This window comes from Ahaetulla prasina, chromosome 7 (assembly GCF_028640845.1).
Source record: "Ahaetulla prasina isolate Xishuangbanna chromosome 7, ASM2864084v1, whole genome shotgun sequence".
Lineage (NCBI taxonomy): Eukaryota > Metazoa > Chordata > Lepidosauria > Squamata > Colubridae > Ahaetulla > Ahaetulla prasina.
In genome coordinates this window covers 3,085,613-3,103,682 of record NC_080545.1, presented here as the reverse complement: position 1 = coordinate 3,103,682, position 18,070 = coordinate 3,085,613, and the positions used below count along the sequence as shown (strand labels likewise).

Genomic DNA, 18,070 nt, shown 5'->3' with positions numbered 1-18,070 from the left:
AAATCCTTCCTTTTCCATTTTCATTAACTCCAAAAGTAAATGCTTGAGGGTCGCAAATTAATAAAGGCGAGAGCCCAGCGCTGCTCTTAGCCCTGTTTTTATATGATGTCTTCAGGTAAAGAAGCAAAAAGCAGAAAATTGATTAAGGGGTCATCCATTCATTAGCTTGCAGGAAGCCGAGGGGAGATCAGAAATGGCGATCGCACAAACCCCACCTGGATGCTGCAGCCTTTTTAAACGCACAACACACAAAAAACGTGAGCCGAAGCGCTCCAATTTCGATCAGGTATTGTAAGGGAAGCTGCGAGTGCGAATCAGGGAATTATCTGTGATTTCGTAACCCTGCTGAGTTCGTTCAGGGAATTTTCCAAGTTCCACCGTCTCAGTTTTTTCCAAAATTGATGTTGCTAAGCGAGACAGAAAGGTCGGCAGTTCAGCAGTTTGAATCCCTACTCCAGGTCTCCTGCATGAGCAGGGGGTTGAACTAGATGGCCTCCAAGGTCCCTTCCAACTCTGTTACTGTTAACATTTGTGGAATGTCTCGCTTAGTGGAACGACTTGCCTCCAGAAGTTGTGGGCGCTCCAAATTCTGGAGATGTAGACGTCTGTTTCCAATTTATCTCTACGATGGACTGTAACAACTCTACAGAGAATAAAAGATGGAAAATAGCACTTGCTTTCTCCTTTCCCCATCTTTTCCAACCTTCTCTTGTAATGAATAAACATGATTCTTTTCCACCGTTCTTCCTGCTAGTCAAAGTATAATGCACTATTTAAATCAAATTAAAACATTCTAGATGGAGAAATTCTTGGAAATTGTTAATAATGTTAACATCATTTTTAATTTTAATGTGAGGGGGTTGCAGTTAGATGTTCACAATGTTAAAATGCTAATATAAATAGGGAGTACGAGGATACAGGGTGGATAATATTCTGGTGTCTTTTAGCTACCCAAGAGAAAAGAAAGAAGAAGAAAAAGACTTAAAAAATCTTAATGGGCCAAATCCTGCTAAAATTAGCCATGATCTCAGTCAAAGGAAATGAGATTTATAAATTGGCAATTGTTCCACAACTTACATAGGGACTTTGTCACTAGTGTCTTGGGTTGCATTACAGTATGAATTCAGAATTCAGATTAACAGAGTTGGAAGGGACCTTATAGGTCATCTAGTCCAACCCCCTGCTCAAGCAGGAGACCCGACACCATTTCTGACAAATGGCAGTCCAATCTTTTCTTGAAAGTCTCAAGTGATGTAGCTCCCACAACTTCCGAAGGCAACTTCTGTTCCATGGGTTGATTGCTCTCACTGTCAGAAAATTCCTCCTCATTTCTAGGCTGAATCTGTCCTTGGTCAGTTTCCATCTATTGTTCCTTGTCTGGCCTTCAGGTGCTTTGGAAAATAGCTTGACCCCCTCCTCCTCCTCTCTGTATCCAGTACTGGGAAAAAGCTGTTCTTGTGTCTAGTTGTTCTGGTGTGCAGTGCTCTATAGCGTCGTTTTGAGGGTAGGAGTTGAAACAGTTTATGTCCAGGATGCGAGGGATCTGTAAATATTTTCATGGCCCTCTTCTTGATTCGTGCAGTATACAGGTCCTCAATGGAAGGCAGGTTGGTAGCCATTGTTTTTTCTGCAGTTCTAATGATCCTCTGAAGTCTGTGTCTGTCTTGCTGGGTTGCAGAACTGAACCAGACAGTTATGGAGGTGCAGATGACAGACTCAATAATTCCTCCGTAGAACTGGATCAGCAGCTCCTTGGGCAGTTTGAGGTTCCTGAGTTGGCGCAGAAAGAACATTCTTTGTTGTGCTTTTTTGATGACGTTTTTGTATCACCTCATAGGTCAAAACAACTTCCGTGTGGCCGACCAAACGATTGGCAGAGCTATCTTAAAGATTATTTTTTTATTACTTTCACATTGGTTGTTATCTATATTGTGTGTTTCCTTTGATCCAGGCATGATTCATTTCTCTGTAGCTGCAAATTCTTTTTGTTGTTGTTGTTTGTATTCTGCATTTTTATAGTGCTCATAGCTGTCCTTGCTTTGGTAACCTGCAGCAGGTTCTTCCTGACAACAAAACACGCACCAAAATACTTACTTTTATTTCCATGCATTTCTCTCCCTTCCTTTTGTTTTATGTCTTAAAGAATGAAGTCCCTGAGATACAGCTTCCCTGAAAGCTACCAAATTCTAAGCAAGAATTTGGCCACCCACCAACTTTAGGGAGGGGAAAAAATATCAAACAATATGCCAAAAACATTCGACGCACCCTTGAAAGATATTTGCAGCCTCGGTACGTGGTCCCGTTCAGTTGATAGCAAAGGAAAACGTTGCTTTCTAGATCCATTGTTCTGGGTGTTATTTTTGAATGTTTATAATTTTCCATAGAGGAGAGAGCACTACTCTGTCCACAAAGCCTCTCAAGTTATAGGTCAATAATATTACTTCCATAGTCCGGAATTTGAGATAGTTATTGTATGACTCCTAAATGCTCCCTGTTTGATTATTCTGGGCATTATCTAAGAGTAGAAAAGCTTTCTTACATGGGTTGGGAGGGTTTTGTTCGCCATGTTACAGAAAAGATGTTGAGACTGTTGAGATGATGGATGGATGGATGGATGGATGGATGGATGGATGGATGGATGGATGGAAATAGATAGATAGATAGATAGATAGATAGATAGATAGATAGATAGATAGATAGATAGATAGATAGACAGACAGACAGACAGACAGACAGACACAGATGGGTGGGTAGGTAGGTTGGTAGATAGGTAGGTAGATAGATGGATAGATAGATGATATAGATAAACAGATAATAGATTATATATATGTATATATATAGAGAGAGAGAGAGGAGAGAGAGAGACAGACAGACAGACAGACAAACACGGATAGGTAGGTAGATAGATGAGAGAGAGAAATGGAGAGAGAGAGAGAGATGATAGATAGATAGATAGATAGATAGATAGATAGATAGATAGATAGATAGATAGATAGATAGATAGATAGATAAAGAGGATAGAGATAGATAGATAGATAGATAGATAGATAGATAGATAGATAGATAGATAGATAGATGAGATAGATGAGATAGATAAACAGATGATAGAAATAGAGATAGAAGCTCATATATATGCTTATATATTATATAGTTATTTCATGTTAATGCTTATATATACTGTTATGACAAAATAAATAAATTTTAAAAAATAGATAGATAGAGAGACAGACAGACAGATATAGACAGACAGACAGACAGACAGATAGATAGATAGACAGACAGACAGACAGACAGACAGATAGATGGATGATAGATAAACAGATGATAGATGATAGAGAGAGAGAGAGAGAGAGAGAGATAGAAGCTCATATATATGCTTATATATTATATAGTTATTTCATGTTAATGCTTATATATACTGTTATGACAAAATAAAAAAATAAAAAAATAGAGAGACAGACAGACAGATATAGACAGACAGATGATAGATAGATAGATAGATAGATAGATAGATAGATAGATAGATAGATAGATAGATAGATAGATAGATAGATGATAGATAGATAGACAGACAGTTGGTAGATGATATAGATAGATGATAGATGAGGGAGGAGGGAGGGAGGGAGGGAGAGGGAGAGAGAGAGATGATAGATGCGAAAGAGATTTTGAAACTGTTTTTGGTACCAAAGCTGAAACAAGCCGAACACATATTATTAGCGTCTCATTGCAATTGTTGAAAACATATTGTGGTGGGTGGTTTGAGAGGAATTATTAGAATATTGATGGAGAGCTGCCACCGAGGAATGAATTTGTAAAGGTGTTTGTGTCTCACAACTCAGCCAGACATTGTCTTGCCAAAATAATAATAAAAAAAAAACCAAGGCCACTTGCCCCATGAATTAAACAACGATGGTTGTGCAAAATAAGCATTCTGGTCAGGAGGACCCATAGATCAGCATGTCAGAGAGTGAATTAGCTCTTTCTGAAATCCTGTTTAAAACATTCCCAAGACTGGGAAGTCAGCGAGGAAAAAGGTCTGTGACCCCATTAAGGTTTTTATGGCTTATTGGAGATGTAATGTGTGGGTTTGTTTGTTGTTGTTGTTGTAGATAATAGCAGGGCATTTTGACAGTAAGATAGTTAAGGAGAAATAGGAGTTCTCCCGGGAGGTGGATAGCTCAGGCTCCCTGAAATCTGAACCCAACCATGGTTCAAAACTGGAGTTTCCTGAGAAAATCATTTCCTTTCTCTCAGGCCATGAAGAAAAGCTCTCCTCACAGGGGTGTCCATGGGGAGGAGAGTGAGAGATGGAGAAAAAAAAAATCAAGATGGTAGCTAAAATAATGTGTGATTGAAGCTCGGGGTGCCTTATGGGTGTTGCGTGAATAAGTATTTTTAGAGAATTATTTGTAGCTCAGGATTGAAATGAGGGCTCCTTGGTGGTCCCTGAGCTTGGTGGTTTTTCTTGCAGTCGTTTCATGACCCAACTAGGGAACAGCATCAGTGCTAGAAGTGCAGAGGAGTGGAGGAGGAGGACTGTGGGGTCCTTGGTGCTCTCTGGAGGAGGAGGAGGAGGAAGAGGGGGAGAGGAGAGAGAGATGATAGATGCGAAAGAGATTTTGAAACTGTTTTTGGTACCAAAGCTGAAACAAGCCGAACACATATTATTAGCGTCTCATTGCAATTGTTGAAAACATATTGTGGTGGGTGGTTTGAGAGGAATTATTAGAATATTGATGGAGAGCTGCCACCGAGGAATGAATTTGTAAAGGTGTTTGTGTCTCACAACTCAGCCAGACATTGTCTTGCCAAAATAATAATAAAAAAAAAACCAAGGCCACTTGCCCCATGAATTAAACAACGATGGTTGTGCAAAATAAGCATTCTGGTCAGGAGGACCCATAGATCAGCATGTCAGAGAGTGAATTAGCTCTTTCTGAAATCCTGTTTAAAACATTCCCAAGACTGGGAAGTCAGCGAGGAAAAAGGTCTGTGACCCCATTAAGGTTTTATGGCTTATTGGAGATGTAATGTGGGTTTGTTGTTGTTGTTGTTGTAGATAATAGCAGGGCATTTTGACAGTAAGATAGTTAAGGAGAAATAGGAGTTCTCCCGGGAGGTGGATAGCTCAGGCTCCCTGAAATCTGAACCCAACCATGGTTCAAAACTGGAGTTTCCTGAGAAAATCATTTCCTTTCTCTCAGGCCATGAAGAAAAGCTCTCCTCACAGGGGTGTCCATGGGGAGGAGAGTGAGAGATGGAGAAAAAAAAAATCAAGATGGTAGCTAAAATAATGTGTGATTGAAGCTCGGGGTGCCTTATGGGTGTTGCGTGAATAAGTATTTTTAGAGAATTATTTGTAGCTCAGGATTGAAATGAGGGCTCCTTGGTGGTCCCTGAGCTTGGTGGTTTTTCTTGCAGTCGTTTCATGACCCAACTAGGGAACAGCATCAGTGCTAGAAGTGCAGAGGAGTGGAGGAGGAGGACTGTGGGGTCCTTGGTGCTCTCTGGAGGAGGAGGAGGAGGAAGAGGGGGAGGAGGAGAAAAGAAGAGGGGAAGAAGAGGAGGAAGAGGAGGAGGAGGAGAAGAAGAAGAGGAAGAGGAGGGGAGCAGGAGGAGGAGAAGGAAGAGGAAGAGGAAGAGGAGGAGGAGGAGAAAAGAAGAGAGTAAGAAGAGGTAGAAGAGGAGGAGAAGAAGAAGAAGAAGAGGAGGAGGAGGGGAGCAGGAGGAGGAAGAAGAAGAGGAAGAGGAGGAGGAGAAAAGAAGAGAGGAAGAAGAGCAAGAGGACAGGGAGGAGGGGGAGAAGAAGAAGAAGAGGAGGAGGAGGAGGAAGAGGAGGGGAGAGGGGAGGAGGAGTTCTGTAGGGTCCTTGGTGCTCTCAGGAGAAGGAGGAGGAGGAAGAGGAGGAGGAGGAGAAAAGAAGAGAGGAAGAAGAAGAGGAGGAGGAGGAGGAGGAGAAGAGGAGGAGGTGGACTGTGGGGTCCTTGGTACTCTCTGAGCTTAAAAACGGTCATAAGCCAGTTTTTAGAGTGTCAGTGTAACTTCAGACGGTCGCTAAATGAAAGGTTGTAAGTCGAGGAACTGCCCCTAACCTTCTGGATGTAACTGAATGACCAGAAGTGATCAAGTAGCCCCTATCTCCTTCGTTCTTCTTCACTGTCATCCTCATAACCCTTTCCCGTACGATCCCAGGGAAATTCCTCCCTCTATTTGGAGATTGTGAGTCGGCAATCCCCATTTACACTGCTGAGACATTTGTGTAAAAAGAACGAGGAGGACAACATCTGGTTTTTCTTCTTCCTTTTTTGGGGGGGGGGTGTTAATGACGTTATTTGAGACCAGGAAAAACGGGTCAAAACGGTTTAAAAACCACCGAAGCCTTTAACTCCGTCCAATTTTTCTTCTGCCTTTTTTTTTCTTAATTTATTTATCGATTTTATCTTTTTAAGGAAATACAGCACCATCTTCTCTCCAAGTTAAAAGCTGTGGAAGCTATTCAGGAAAGGAATACTTGTCTGCAAGAGGAAATCACTTCGCTGAGAAATACGCTTGGATACATGAAAGGGTAGGCTATGCACTTACCTGGAAGCTTTTATTTTATTTATTTATTTTTGTCACAACAATATATGTAACTATCATACAGAAAGGTTATATAGTATATAAAGGTATAAGCATATATATATATATATATATATATATATATATATATATATATATATATATATATATATATATATATATTTATATATATATATATATATATATTTGTTTTCTGAGGTTTTCGCGGGTGTTTGTATGTAGGTCTTTGGTTATTCGGGTTTTCTCCCACATAAAATTGGAAGTGTCTTGGCGACGTTTCGACAAAGTCTCATTCATCATCTTCAGGCTTCAGCTTCCCAGAAGCATGAAGCTGAAGCCTGCAGATGACAAATGAGACTTCATCAACGTCACCAAGACACTTCCAATTTTACGTGAGAAAACCCGAACAACCAAAGACCTATATACAAACACCCGTGAAAACCTCAGAAAACAAATATGTATGTATATATATATATATATATATAGCACGAAGCACGAAGCTGAAGCCTGAAGATGACGAATGAAACTTCGTCGAAACGTCGCCAAGACACTTCCAATTTTACGCGGGAGAAAACCCGAATAACCAAAGATCTACATACAAACACCCGCGAAAACTTCAGAAAACATATATATATATATGTATGTATGTATATATATATATAGGAAGAAGAAAAGAAAAACAATAGGACAGGAACGGTAGGCACGTTTGTGCTCTTATGCACGCCCCTTATGGTCCTCTTAGGAATGGGGTGAGGTCAATAGTAGAAAGTTTTTGGTTGAAGCTTTTAGGATTATGGGAAGAGACCACAGTCAGGTAAAGTGTTCCAAGCACTGATGATTCTGTTACAGAAGTCATATTTTCTGCAATCTAGATTAAAGCGGTTGACATTACACTGTTATAAATCTTAGCCCATTGTTGTTTCTATTTCTATTATTTCTATTCTTCTTATTCTTCCGCTTCCACTTCCACTTCCTCCTCCTCCTCTTCTTCTTCATCATCTTCATCTTCCTCCTCCACCCCTCCTCCTCCTTCTTCTTCTTCTGCTTCCACTTCCACTTCCACTTCCTCCTCCTCCTCTTCTTCATCATCATCATCTTCCTCTTTATCTTCATCTTCCTCCTCCTCCTCCCCTTCTTCTTCTTCTTCCTCCTTCCACTTCCACTTCCTCTTCTTCTTCATCTTCCTTTTGCTCTTCCTCCTCCTCCTCCCGCTCCCCTTCTTCTTGTTCTTCCACTTCCTCCTCCTCCTCTTTTCTTCTTCATCATCATCTTCCTTTTCATCTTCCTCCTCATCCTCCTCCCATCCTCCTCCTCCTCCTCCTCCTTTTTCTTCTGCTGCTGCTTCCACTTCCACTTCCTCCTCCTCCTCTTCTTCCTCTTCATCATCATCATCTTCCTCTTTATCTTCTTCCTCCTCCTCCTCCCCTTCTTCTTCTTCCTCCTTCCACTTCCACTTCCACTTCCTCTTCTTCATCATCTTCCTTTTCCTCTTCCTCCTCCCCTTCTTCTTGTTCTTCCACTTCCTCCTCCTCCTCCTCCTCCTCTACTTCTTCTTCTTCATCATCATCTTCCTTTTCATCTTCCTCCTCCTCCTCCCTTTCTTATTCTTCTTCATCATCTTCCTCCTCCCTCTTTCCTTTCCTCCTCCTCCTCCTCCTTCTTCTTCCTCTTCCTCTTCTGCTGCTTCTGCTGCTTCTTCCTCCTCCTCTTCCTCTTCTCTTTCTCCTCCTCCTCCTCCTCCTCCTCCCCCTTCTCCTTCTCTTCCTCTTCCTCTTTTATCACTTGTCAAGGGAGCTATACATGTTGATATTTGCACAGCATGTTTAAAAATGATAAATATCTCCAAGAAGAAGTGATTTCAAATGCACATTGATGACACATCTCAGCGGGATTGAGACCGACAAAAGCCATTCATGCATGAACTTAAATGTGCAATTTTCTCTCTCGCCTGTCTAATCATTTGAATTCCTTTCAGGTCTCTGTTAAATAAAACCTTTGCTCCCAGCCTACCTTACTGTTTGCTGATGATACGTTTATGTATAAACATGAGCAAAATAGAGCCTCTATAAATCTGTGCCTACAACCCACGATTTTGGTTTGTTGCTAACAGCCTCTAGTAAGCCAGGACGAAAAGTGAATGATAGTTGTGCGCTTCAGAAGGAAAACATTTACTTTAAAAAAAAAAAAAAATCCACATAGCCACAAAGTGCTTCTTCTCTATTTAACAATCCTTAACACTGTACCAGCTACACAAGATGAGAATTTGGCAATGACGAATAAGTACAGGTAATCCCCGATTTACAATAGTTCGCTTACTGACTGTTCGAAGTTACAACGGGACCAAAAAAAGTGATTTATGACCATTTTTCATGCTTAGGAACTTTGCGGCATCCCCAGGGTCACATGATCAGACGTGTGGCGACTGACTAGTATTTTTTATTATTATTATTATTATTATTATTTGCATTTATATCCCGCCCTTCTCCGAAGACTCAGGGCGGCTTACACTGTGTCAAGCAATAGTCTTCATCCATTTGTATATTATATACAAAGTCAACTTATTGCCCCCAACAATCTGGGTCCTCATTTTACCTACCTTATAAAGGATGGAAGGCTGAGTCAACCTTGGGCCTGGTGGGACTTGAACCTGCAGTAATTGCAAGCAGCTGTGTTAATAACAGACTGTCTTATAAACCCCTAAATACTTAACCTTCTTTACAATTTCAAATCCTGTTACTTCCTCTAGTTTTTCTTTCTGTTGTCTGGCCATATTTTTTATTATCACTTTTGTCTTTTTCTGATTTACCTTAAACCCTGAGACATTCCCATATTGATCAATTATTTCCAACAAAGATTTACTAGAATTTATAGGGTTTGTTAAAGTAATCACCAAATCATCTGCAAAAGCTCTTAACTTATATTCATACTGTCTAACTCTAATTCCCTCTATCTCCTTTACTTCTCGTATTTTATCCAATAATGGTTCTAGAGTTAAAATAAACAATAATGGTGATAAAGGACATCCCTGTCTTGTTCCTTTCGCAATCTTAAAAGGTTCTGTTAAGCTACCATTGATTATAATCTGTGCTGTTTGCTCTCCATAAATTGCCCTAATTATTCTTAAAAAACCATCTCCAAATTGCATCTTTTCTATTAATTTAAATAAAAAATCCCAATGCAATCGATCAAAAGCTTTCTCTGCATCGAGAAAAATAAATGCTGCTGGAATAAAATTTTTCTTTTCTAAGTACTCCAGTAAATTAACAATCTGCCTAACATTATTCCTCATCTGTCTCCCTTTTATAAATCCAGATTGATCATTATGAATTCTTCGCTGCAGAATCAACATTAATCTATTAGCTATTATTTTAACAAAATCTTATAATCATTATTTAAAAGTGAGATTGGCCTATAATTCCCAGGTTTAGAACAATCCTGTTCCTCTTTTGGTATCAATGAAATAAAGAGGTTCTCCATGAGAATTCCCCTCCTAGTTGTATCTGATTAAATAATTCCTTAAGTGGACCTAACATCTCATCCTGTAAATTCCTATAATAACTAACTGTAAGCCCATCCGTACCAGGAGTTTTCCCATTTTAATTGTTTAATTACCAAAATAATTTCTTCCGAGGTTATAGGCGATTCAATTCATCCGTTTGTTCTAAAGTTAAATTTTTAACCTTATATTCCTTCAAATATTTATCAATATCCCTATTCAATATATTATCTTTAAGATATAAATTTGTATAATATTCTAAAAAAGCTTTTTTAATTTTATCCTGTTGATATCTCTCTTTACCTTTGTATTCTATTTTTCTATAGTACGTTGTTTTGTCTTTTCCTTAAAGTGTATGCTAACCACCTACCAGGTCTATTTGCATTACAAAAGTATTATGTTTGGCATATTGTATATTTGTTGCCACCTGATCAGCCATTATCATATTAAATTGATTCTGTAGTAACTTTATTGCATCTTTAAGTTTTTGATCATGTGGGTTATGTATTAATAATTGTTGTTTCTTATAAATTTCCTCTTCTAAATACCTACGCTGTCTTTGTTGCTTATTTCTCTGTCTATTATTAAGATATATTAATACACCTCTCATAAAAGCTTTACTGCAGTCCCAAACCATTTCTATCGATGTTTCATTATTCAAATTATAATCAAAAAATTCTTTCATCTGCTTTTTACATTGATTTACATTATCCTGATATCTAAACAAATTTTCATTTAATCTCCAAGTTCTTCTACCCTCTTTTCCATATTGCAATTCCATCCAAACAGGACTATGATCAGACAAACATCTTGGAAATATCTTAGTTTTCTTCACCCTAAAAAGCAAATCATTAGAAATTAAAATAAAATCAATACGTGAGAAGGATTGATGCCTATCAGAGAAAAAGTATAGTCTCTTTCCTCCAAATTCCGCAGTCTCCATACATCTCTTAACTCAAAATCTTCTATCATATCAAAAAAGGATTTAGGCAGCTTTGCATGTGCAGGTATCTTCTTGGAAGAAATTCTCTTGTCCTTTCGTGTATCTATTACTCCATTCCAATCTCCCAATATAATACACGATTTATAATCCCATAGATCAACTTATCATATAACATTCTATAAAATTTTTCTTGTTGCTGATTGGGTGCATATATACCAAGCAAGAGAGTCCTTTTGTTTCTATTGTAAGTTCAATAGCAATATATCTTCCATAAATATCTGCCTCTATTAACTTGGCTGGTATATCTTTTCTCAAATAAACCACTATGCCATGTTTTTCTCCAAAGCTGAAGCAACAAAATGTTTACCTAACTTTGAGTTTATTAGGTACTTTTGATCTGATAATTTAATATGCGTTTCTTGTAAGCAAATAACATCATTTTAATTGTTTCAAATAATGAAATATTTTTCTTCTCTTCTGAGCTGAGTTCAAACCATTGACATTCCAAGTCAAGATTTTATTTGCCATTACTGGGCTGCTGAAGCCTTTGGGCAATCAACTGAAGATCGTCCTCCCGTATCTTCGGCCGTGCTCCTCCACCGCTTCTGTAGCAGAGTCCTGAACTTTACTTTGAGTTTGTTGCTCCTTTTCTTTACGCTTAAGGGCTCCCCTCGTCAGTCTTTGTTCTTGTGGTTGTTCCTCTGATGGTAACATCACTGGAATCACCTCAGCTTCCACACCCATTTGGGTCTCTTGAATTCTTTTTCTATTATTTCTATTTCAAATTTCAGCACTGTAGAAAGAAAATCTTTGGCCTTAAGCACTGTGTCAATACGATATCTTCTTCCTGATAATACACTGTCAAGCCAACTGGAACCTCCCATCTAAATTGAATCTGGTATTTCTTAAGTTCTTGTGTAAAAATGTAAAGTCCTTTCTATCCCTTAACATCTTGGGAGGAATCTCTTTCAAAACCTTCAACTCCTGTTCCCTATTTTCAAGTTTTTCTGAAAAGCAACTTGCAAAATTTGATTCCTCACTGTTCTTTTCAAAAATAAACCACAATGTCTCTAGGAAGTTTCTTTTGCCTAGCAATCCAAGAATTAACTCTATAAAATTTTGTCAATTTGATAAGCAACCTCTTGTGGATCAAGTTCAATAAATTCAGCCAGAGCTTCTGATAAAATTTTTTTTAAATCTTCCCCTTTGACCTCATTCAAACCTCTAATTCTCAGAGCTTCTTCCATCATTCTATTCTGCATCACCACCACTTGATCTTCATTTTATCCAATTTGATTTGCATTCCCCATTCTATTTTCTATTTGTTGATTTGACTGAACAATTTCTTGCACCTCCTCCTCCACCACCTCCAGTCTTTTTGCCAAACCTTGAAAAGCCATTAAGATATCTTCTCTTATTTTTTTATTATTCTCTTTTATTTCTTCTCTTATTTTCTCATTATTATCCATAATCTCCTTAAACCTTTCTTCAGACACTTTCCCTTGCTCTTTAATCAGATCTTCTAAAGCTGGTTCAGAACCCCTTCTGCCCCCAATCTTAGGTGGTTTAGTAGCCATTTCAGTTTTAAAATTCACAAAATATAAGTCTAGAAACTTCTCTTTTCCCCTTTAAGTATAGGAGAGCTCAGTTCACTTCATTAAAATCCACACATAACATTTCTTATCTTCTTAGTTGCACAGACTGTTTAAAATTCCATTCGTCATTTTCACTCCCGTTCAGGCGCCATCTTTAAGAGTCAATTAGAACAAAGAAAAAAAAATTCTCTTTTTTAGAAAGTAGAAGTCAGGAAATCAAAAATACTTGCAATCCAATAATCGTCCGCTTGCACTCATCAAATGTGAAATTGTATAAGAATAACTATGAGGTTTTATGGCAAAAAGTTCAGAAGGAGTTGATTGTTTGGAAAAAATTGCAATTATCTTTGCTGGGGAGAATTGCTGCTATTAAAATGAATGTTTTACCTAGATTTTTATTCCTCTTTCAGATGATACCAATAATTAAGAAAGATAAGAATCTTGAGGAATGGCAGAAGGGAATTAATAAATTTATATGGGAAGGTAAAAAAGCTAGGGTTAAAATGAAAATAATTCAAGATTCTCGGGAAAGGGGAGGTTTAAAAATGCCTAATTTTAAATTATATTATGAAGCAGCTGCTCTCTCTGCAATAAGTGATTGGTTTAATTTAACAGAGGACAGAATTTTGAATATAGAAGGTTATGATTTGTTATATGGATGGCATGCATATTTAATTTATGACAAAAAGTGGATAAGGCCTTTAAAAATCATGTGCTAAGAAATGCCCTTCTGCGTGTTTGGAAAATAAACTCTTATAAACTAAATTTTAAGGTTCCTATATGGGCATGTCCTAGACATACAGTAGAAAATATAAACATAGAACAGAATCAGGAAATGATTACATATAAAGATCTTTTGTATACTGAAAGAGGTAATTTGCAGTTAAAATCTCTGCAAGTATTAAGAGAGGAAGGAAAAATTATACTTGGTTTCAATATGAGCAATTACATGCTAGATGGAAGGAGATCAGAAAATTGGTATAGAGCAGAACGAGGGAAAATTTGGTAAAGCAAATTAGAAATCAGTCTCAGGAGCATATAAAGAGATTGTATAATGTGTTACTTGAAATAGATTCTGAAAGGGACTTGGTAAAGGACTGTATGATAAAGTGGGCACAAAATTTTCAGGAGCCAATATTATTGGAAACGTGGGAAAAATTTGGGTTAGAAATGTTAAATTCACGCAGGCACAGAATCTGAGGAAAATTTTTATAAAATGTTTTATAGATGGCATCTAGATCCTAAAAAATTATCGTGTATGTATCCAGAAATGCAAGCAAAATGTTGGAGATGTAATTGTGATGACGCTACATATTTTCACATTTGGTGGACTTGTAAGGACATAAAGGCCTTTTGGATAAAAATTTGGTGGATTTTACAAAATGTTCTGAAAAAGAAGATAAAGTTCCTGCCGCAATTTTTCTTGTTGGGAATTATTACGGATTGTACAGTAATTGAGACTAAATTGATTTTAAATCTAATAACTGCAGCAAGATTACTAATAGGACAATATTGGAAGAAAAAAGAAGTACCAACAATACAAGAATGGATATTGAAAGTTGCCAATTTGGCTGAGATGGCGAAGATATCAGCCTTTTTGAAAGACAATACGCAAGAAAGATACTTAAAGGAATGGAAAAAATGGATTGACTATATTCAACGTAGATATCAGACTAAGAGTTATCAGACTGTTTTTGAATGATTATGATGTATTATTTTTGATTGCTTTTGGGGGAAGTTAGGAATTGATGATTGTAGGGGTATAATTAAGTTGGGATGAAAATTTTTTAGCATATGTTTGTTTTATTTTTAACTATACCTTGTGCTCGTTCCGGGAAGTCGGGAGGGGGGTTGCGAAGGGAGGGGGGAGGAGGGGGGGAAAGGGGGGGAAAAATTTTGTAAAACTTTTTGAATAAAAAAAAATAAAAAATAAAAATAACAGACTGTCTTAGCAGCCTGAGCCACAGAACCCCTTATGACGGTTGCAGTGTCCCGGGGTCATGTGATTCCACTTTTGTGACCTTCAGTCGGGGAGCCAGATTCACTTAACAACCGTGTCATTCATTTAACAACCTCAGCGATTCACTTAACAAAGTTGGCAAGGAAAGTCGTAGAACGGAGCAAAAGTCACTGAACAAATTTCTCACTGAGCAACGTAAATTTGGGGCTAAATTGTGATTGTAGGTTGACTTGACTACCTGTATCCCAAGTCACTGGCATACAGATAGTCCCCGACTTATGACCATTTTCTTAGTGACTCTTTGAAGTTTCGGTGGATCTTCTCAAAGTGACTTAGTTACTTTCCAGAGTTATGAGGGCACAAGAGAGCAAAGTTTGACTGCCCTTGAATGCCGTTGAAACCTTGTTTCACTCTTCTGGATATCCTCAGTCAGGGAAGATTCCTGTATTATGGGCTTAAGCAATAAAGTAGCTAATTGACCTTTTCATGTATACTTCTGATTTGTTCACGAGGGAAGGATTGATTTTCAATGTCCATTACAGAACCGAACCACCTATCAGTTGCCCACTGCTCCAATTTAAGTTGACTTGACTACCTGTATCCCAAGTCACTGGCATACAGATAGTCCCCGACTTATGACCATTTTCTTAGTGACTGTTTGAAGTTACAGTGGATCTTCCCAAATTGACTGACTTGCTTTCCAGAGTTATGAAGGCACAAGAGAGCAAAGTTTGATTGCCCTTGAATGCCGTTGAAAACTTGTTTCACTCTTCTGGATATCCTCAGTCTGGGAAGATTCCTGTATTTTGGGCTTAAGCAATAAAGTAGGTAATTGAACTCTTTGTGTACGGATCTGATGTGCTCACGCCTGACGGGTTGATTTTCAATGTCCGTTGCAGAAATGAGCCAGCGCTCTATCAGCTGCCCACTGCTCCAGTCCATTTCCAGCATATTTCAGAGTCTAAAACCAGCATCACTGCCAAGCCTTCCGAGAAATTCGTATTTTCCCGGTTCACAGAGTCCACGTCCACGGTCACTCTTCTTCGTGGCAGATCTTCGTCTAGGATGGTCCGATTCCCTATATCTTCTCTCGTGACGGTGGACAAATCTTTAGGTAAGTCTATACTTGGGACCAGGAAGTATATATTTTTAAATGCATTCAGAGATTGTTCTTGTTGTTTTTGTTGTTGTTGTTTTAGACCAGCTGTGTTCCAAGTTTGGCCCAGCTGAGTTCTTGGTCAATTCCTGTGAACATCAGCTAAAACAGTCCATGAAAACTGGAAGAATTGGACCAAAGAATTAAAAGGGATATTTTAAAAATTCAGGGGATTAAGTCCAGATGGAGAGAGCCAGTTTGGTGTCTTGGTTAAGGCATCAACCTAGAACCGTGCTGGCAAATCTATAGCACGTGTGCCCAAAGGGGCATGCGAAGCCATGTTGCCCGGCATGTGCGGCCTTGCCTGTTTGTCTTCTGGGTTTCTGGCACGCATGCGCGATCAGCGATCAGCTGTCCTTTGCATGCGTGGCAGTGCCAAAAACCGGTGTCCGCATGCATGCCAGCCAGCTGTTTGTCAGGTGTGCATGTACAACCAGAACCGAGAAGTTCAGGTTTTCTGGAGCGCCATTCCCTTCACTTGCGCGGCAGTGCCTATTGTGCCTCGCCCGCCCTCCTCTCCGCAGCCGGGCCCCTCCCATCTCCTGCTATCCGATTCAGAGTCTGATAATGAAGAAGAATGGCCTGGCATGCCTCCAGCCCCCAGCCCTGGCACCATGCCCGGACAGAATGAGCAAACAAACCTCCCTCCTACAGCATGTGAGCACGAAGCCAGCCACGTGCTAGAATTGCCGGCAGCAGACCAGGAGGATGGAAAGACACAGTGGACGGATCCCCGCTTCCGGAGAATGGAGAGGCGACGTCAGCAAAAGGAAGGGAGGGGCAGGCCTGGAGAAGTGCTGAGTCATGGAGCCACACCCCATGGCCTATATAAAGGATCTGCTTTTTGGCATTCCTTGAGTCTGGCAAAGTCTCATCTGGTTGCTGAAGTCACACCTTGGATTCCTGCCTGCCCTGAGAACTCTGAAAGGAATTTGGCAAAGCTGCAGAGGCTTCGTGGCCACGCTTGATACAGACTTCCTCGACCCGGCCGTCGGAGGAGGAGTGGGACACGACAGTGCCGAAAACCAGTCTGCGCATGCGCGTTGGCCAGCTGATCGTCAGGCACGCATGCATGCTAGAACCCGGAAGTTCGTTTTTTCCCGAGTGTGTTCCTGACGAGCGCTCATGCATGCAATGTTTCTGTGTGATGATGTTTCGCCATCACTGACCTAGAACTTCTTCAAAAACTCCAACATCTAGAACGTATGTGGGGGAGATTTCGGTTTTCTATTTTTGTTTTATTTTATTTGACCTTCCAGTCAGTGTTTAGTCCTGCTGATTAATCTATTGTCTTGGCAAGATTTAGAGAAGTGGTTTTGCCATTGCCTCTTTCCCAGGGCTGAGAGAGCGCGACTGGCCCAAGGTCACCCAGTTTGGCTTTGTGCTTAAGACAAGACTAGAACTTACTGTCTCCTGGTTTTTAGTGTGACGCGTTCACCGCTACATCAAACTGGCTCTCTTTTGGGTGTCCCAAAGGCACGTTTTCAAAAGGCAACTGGACTTTCTTTTGTCTTTTTTCCTTGAAGATGTTTCTCGTCTCATCCAAGAAGCTTCTTCAGTTCTTCAGAAGTTTCTTGGATGAGAAGTGAAACGTCTTCGAGGAAAAAAACAAAAAAAGGCCAGTTGCCTTTTGAAAAAGCGCCTTTGGGGATAACCATGACCTGGATCAGCAATGAAATCCTACCGGTTCGCACCGGTTCAGGCAAACTGGTAGTGATAAAAACTACTGGTTCGGGCGAGCCGGTATTAAAAAAGAAGCTAATGGTTCCTCTGAACCGGTATTTCCAACGATCAGCTGTGCTGCGCGATTTAAAACCACTAGAAAGCAGGAAATCCTGCTTTCTAGTGAATCTAAATTGCACGGCACAGCCGTTCCCCCCCTCGCTGTTCTACTTACCTTCCCAAGTCTCCTTTTTCCTCATGAAGCGTGTGTTTGGTGCGTACTGCATATATGCGGGCGGAGAACCGGTGGCAAACCAGGGAAGATTTCACCGCTGACCTGGATGACTAAATAACGCCATAGACATCTCTCTTCTGGGTGTTACTTTCTACAAAAATACTGCAGCCAATTGGTTGTTTTGTACAGGACAGATCTCCTAATCATTACCTAGACAGATGCAGCCCCCCCCCCACCTCCCCTCGATTGTTACTAAAGTATGAATGAAGGGAGGGGAAAATTAGGACTTCTCTTAGGATATACAGTAATAGAACCTTCTGTAGGTGGAAAAAAAGTTTGGGAAAACCTTTAGTGGCTCCTGGCTGAAAACACATTATCCAGACATCCAGAGTAACAGCTATTTCGCTGATGGTTCTTATGATGACCCACCGTAGGTAATTCTAG

The 18,070-nt window shown here is 39.6% G+C and overlaps 1 protein-coding gene across 1 annotated transcript in view; it reads left to right on the top strand.

Annotated features, from left to right (window-relative positions):
* The first annotated feature begins 6,459 nt into the window (after positions 1 to 6,459).
* The window catches only part of LMNTD1 (lamin tail domain containing 1), a 31,048-nt gene continuing 19,437 nt past the window's right edge, over positions 6,460 to 18,070 (top strand). The window contains exons 1-2 of the mRNA XM_058190236.1: positions 6,460 to 6,565; positions 15,473 to 15,687. Of these exons, the coding sequence (XP_058046219.1) occupies positions 6,558 to 6,565; positions 15,473 to 15,687 (223 nt within the window). The 5' untranslated portion in view covers positions 6,460 to 6,557. The remainder of the gene's footprint in view (positions 6,566 to 15,472; positions 15,688 to 18,070) is intronic.